Raw genomic sequence first — 4351 nt, forward strand, 5'->3', positions numbered from 1 at the left:
AAAAGTTGTGTCTATACCAAAAAATCCACCAATTTAAATTAACTCTACTATTTATGCCAAGAAGAATGATCAGATAGCTATCCACAATTATACTAGAAGCTTGTTAATGGCTAGCAAAAGCCTTGGTTGAGGTGAAACTTGCTAAGGGATATTTAAACAAATATTAGTGGAGGTGTACATATAAATTTGACTCTGCATATACTTCTGACTCTATGTGGATTAGAGAAAACCCAAGCTTTATAAGTGCATGTAGGGAATATGTCTGTTAAGTATGTATGTTGAAGCTCTTTCTTGACTAGTAATTCATGTTTCAATTGGAGAGTCAAAGAAAACCAATGGGTTTTTCTTACAGGTTCAAAAGTTCATCTAGCATGAACAACATAAGTGTCTCATTCCTGACTGGCCCAAAGACTACTCCTGACCCTGATGAGGAAAATGCTGTGAAAAATGACTATTCCGCAGCCATTGGTGCCCTCATCTTCAGCTTGGTCTTCCTCCTGGGTGTCCCTGGAAATCTCTTCATTGTCTGGAGCATCCTGGCCCGCATACGCCAACGCTCAGTCACCACCCTCCTCATCCTCAACTTGGCATGTGCTGATGGGTTCCTCATGGCTCTCACCATCTTTTTCATCATCTACCTGGCCATGCAGTCGTGGGTCTTTGGTAACACCATGTGCAAAATTGTGTTCTACCTGTGCAACTCCAACATGTATGCATCAGTCTTTCTGATAACCCTGATGAGCGTGAACAGGCTGTTGGCCATAGTCTTTCCACACACACTGTATCACCTGATCACCAGGAAGGTTGTGAAGAGGGTGATCCTAGGCACGTGGGTGCTAGTGATGGTCATTTCCATTCCTTCGTTGGTGTTTCGAGATGTGAAAGAAGAAACTGATGATATGAATCAAACAAAATATGTGTGTGCACCCAATCACACACTGCGTAGACATGTAAGTACACTTGTGTTGGTTATCTGTCTGCCACTGATCTGATTAGATTCATAACCATATTTGTTTCCATTATCAAAATGCCTTCTAAAAACCTTCTGCATGTGAGAGCCAGTGAAATAGGGAATGAGGTATTGAACATGATCACGCTTTGAGCAAAAGGGCCAGAATTCTTCATTCATGACTTAATTAATAAAAGAAAAAACGGTTCTTTAAAAGACTGGTTAAATGTTGTTGGGGAAAAAAATGACTTACATTCTCAGATTAAAGGAGGATATTTTGGTTGTTTGTTTATTTCTCCTGAAATGTAGTATATCTCTGTGTTTAAACTGTAACTATTGATAAAAAATACCGTGTCAAAAAATACTCTTATAATACTCGACATTTTATTAGATATGATTTCATGAACAATTAGACAGCTAAAACATTTGCCTATTTTAACGGGAACACACTATCTGAAAGTGAGAGGAAAGAAATATTGCAGATGTGTTTGTTACTGTGTTTAAGGCCTTGGAAGCTACAGCTTAACTAGTGTTCAAAATGTAGTTAAAATAATTCAAATTACACCAGACTGCACGTTTTTTAAGCCCTTGAGCCCACACCGTAAATACTGATGTGGCACTGCACAAAAGTCTGAAAATCATTTTGCATTGATCCTTCATAAATGTAGTAATGCTCTTCTGTAAAACGTTCCTTCTTTACAAGTAAAAGTCCTCCTTAAGTAAGGTGGCAAATCAGAATCAAATTAGAATCAAAATATTCTAAAACTACATAAAGTAAAATGATTTATTTTGCAGAATGGCCCTTTTCAGATCAAAGACCATAACAACATTACTTGATTTTAGGTCTTCAGATGTTTCATTTTGTCCTCTCATTTGACAAAAAAACCCCAGAGAAGTTGATCAGTTTAAACAGTTTCATAATTTTGGCTCTATTTCTTTGTTTTTCACTTAATATCTAAGGAAACAGCTTTTCTTTATATCCTCTCATGTGCAGGTGAGGTTTGAGTACGCCTTTCAGACAGTGGCAGGATTCATTATTCCTTATGCAATCATTATAACCAGCTACGTTCTCATCCTGAAACGCCTGAGGGAGACCAGGTTTCAACGAAATGTCCGCAGCGAGAAACTTATCCTGGCTATCGTCATAATGTTTGGCCTGTTCTGGTTGCCGTACCACGTCATCAACATGATACAGGTGTGCAAGGGCATCTTCTCTACCAATAACCCAATAACCACATCAAATCTGTTTGTAAATCGATTATCTGAGGATTCGATTGAATACTGAGTGGGTTTTTTTTTTCCACCCAAGGTGGCAGCTGCGTGGTACCCAAAAGACTCAGCAACAAGAAAACGGTGAGTAACTGAAGATTTTCATAAACATGGTGCTAAAGTTAGTGAAGTACAATATTGTCATTTTATGCATTATGTCCAGTAATAACAATACTCTGTCTCTGTGCATGCAGTGACATACACCTAGATTTAATTTTTACCATCCAGTAAACTGAATATACTATAATTGTAAAGAGTTTGAATGTGCCACCATCTTCAGTATATAATATTATCAAAATATTCCAAAATCTGGAGAAATCTCAATATCCGGGCTTCATGTGACACTGCACTAAAAGCAGGCAGGATTCTGTTGTGGAAAATCACTGCAGGGGTTCAGGACCACTTCCAGAAATCTCTCTGTGAATACCATGTTCACCTTACCATCCAAAAGGTTGAAGCTCTAACAAACAAGAGACAGAGTATCGTATCGTCACTGATTTCTAGACTCGATTCGATTCCAATTCACAAGGTCCCGATTCAATTCGATCCATGATTCGATTCAATTCAATTCAATTTTGACCCAGACAGTCAGAGATATTATAATTCTGATCATTTATCAATACTGGCACTTGTGAGACTTCATCAGAGATGTAAGCAACACAGAAGATGCCTTTGTGTCAAAGAAACTGAGGGTAAAACACAGAAAAAGATTAAGGAGATTTTCCTGGCCTGGGATTTTATAAAAAATATATGCAGTAGATCAAAAATGGAAGAAAAGCACAAATCAGTATATGAACATTACTGATGCTGCTGAAGTGAAGCTGTGCATACAGAGGGTTTATTAGAGACACTTAAAAAAACAAAAACAAACAGTGGCCGACAGTGCTGTTAACAATGGTAGACTGGTGTGTAATGGGAAACTGTTCTTGAAGTACACTGAGAGAGAGCAAGAGAGAGAGAGCTGTGCAGGAATTGTGATTTTATTGTGGTGGAAGCAAAACAGCAAAAGTCAGAGCGAATTAATGGCGATGTTTATGAAACGTGAAGCATAGTTTTGATCTTCTTTTGCTGCCAGTCAATTTAGTTTGGAGAGTGACAAAACCTGCAGCTTCAGAAGGTGTGAGCTCTCAGCTTTCAGCCCCAGTGGGTGAGAAAGCCGACATCTCACAGATTCTGAAGCATCGGCTCTGCGCATTGTGTTTACATCTTTGTGTGGAATCCATTTACCTGCTCTCACTTGCTTTTTTAGCTGTTTGGTGGTTGTTGAAATAGTTTTGTGAGTTTTAACCTGAGATTCTGGCATTTCTGGCAAAATACATGTATATTTAAAAGTTGATTCAGGATTTAATGAATCAATATCACTTTATTCAAGCTAAAATTTTAATTTTCCGATTTTAATCGGAAATTCAATTATCGAAACCCACCCCTAGTTGAGACTCCTCCTCTGGACATGTGCAGAGGAGGAGTAGTAGGTAAACTGGATTACAGATATGCAATAAGGAGCTGCCAGGAAGGAGAAAAAGACTGCAGAGAAAATTCAGAATGAGAATACTTTAATTATCCCTGGGGATTATGCGGTTGCAGAACCCTGAAGGGAGAAGCCAAAAGAATAATAATAAAAAGACTAAGAAAGCATCTTTTTATGGAAGGTCTCAATATGTCTTGATACTGCAGGTGATGATTAAGGGGTACTTGAGTCACTCTGTACAAAAACAATCACCATCAATGTGAAAAATCCAACTTTAACTTTCTTCCCTGCAGATTGCAGGATTTTGCCGACTTAACCCGAGCGGTGACCTCAGCTTTGTCCTTCATCAGCAGCTGTGCTAACCCGGTCCTCTACACCTTTGCCGGTAAATCCTATATCAAGAATAATGGCTTTGCCTTTATGGCTAAGCTGTTTGAGGGAACATCATCGGAAACAGGACCCAAAACCACCCGGTTCACAGCAACAGACGATCTGGGAAAGAATAACGTTGATTCTGAAAATCATACACTGGCTTCTACTCAACAAAATCGATGTTGAATGAACTTAATGCACTTAACAGACTGTATATAAATGAGAACACTTAAAATTGTGTAAATCTTTGAACGGAACATGTAGACATGTAGCTTGAGCATTTGAGGCTACAG

At 38.5% G+C, this 4351-nt stretch overlaps 1 protein-coding gene across 1 annotated transcript in view; it reads left to right on the top strand.

Annotated features, from left to right (window-relative positions):
- Positions 1-4329, top strand: part of LOC102215335 (leukotriene B4 receptor 1-like) — a 5955-nt gene extending 1626 nt beyond the window's left edge. The window contains exons 2-5 of the mRNA XM_013909778.1: positions 353-950; positions 1944-2144; positions 2259-2302; positions 3980-4329. Coding sequence (XP_013765232.1) covers positions 372-950; positions 1944-2144; positions 2259-2302; positions 3980-4244 — 1089 coding nt within the window. The 5' untranslated portion in view covers positions 353-371 and the 3' untranslated portion in view covers positions 4245-4329. The remainder of the gene's footprint in view (positions 1-352; positions 951-1943; positions 2145-2258; positions 2303-3979) is intronic.
- The last annotated feature ends 22 nt before the right edge of the window (positions 4330-4351 follow it).

This window comes from Pundamilia nyererei, unplaced genomic scaffold, assembly GCF_000239375.1.
Source record: "Pundamilia nyererei isolate P.nyererei 1_Seehausen unplaced genomic scaffold, PunNye1.0 scaffold00031, whole genome shotgun sequence".
NCBI classification, from domain to species: domain Eukaryota; kingdom Metazoa; phylum Chordata; class Actinopteri; order Cichliformes; family Cichlidae; genus Pundamilia; species Pundamilia nyererei.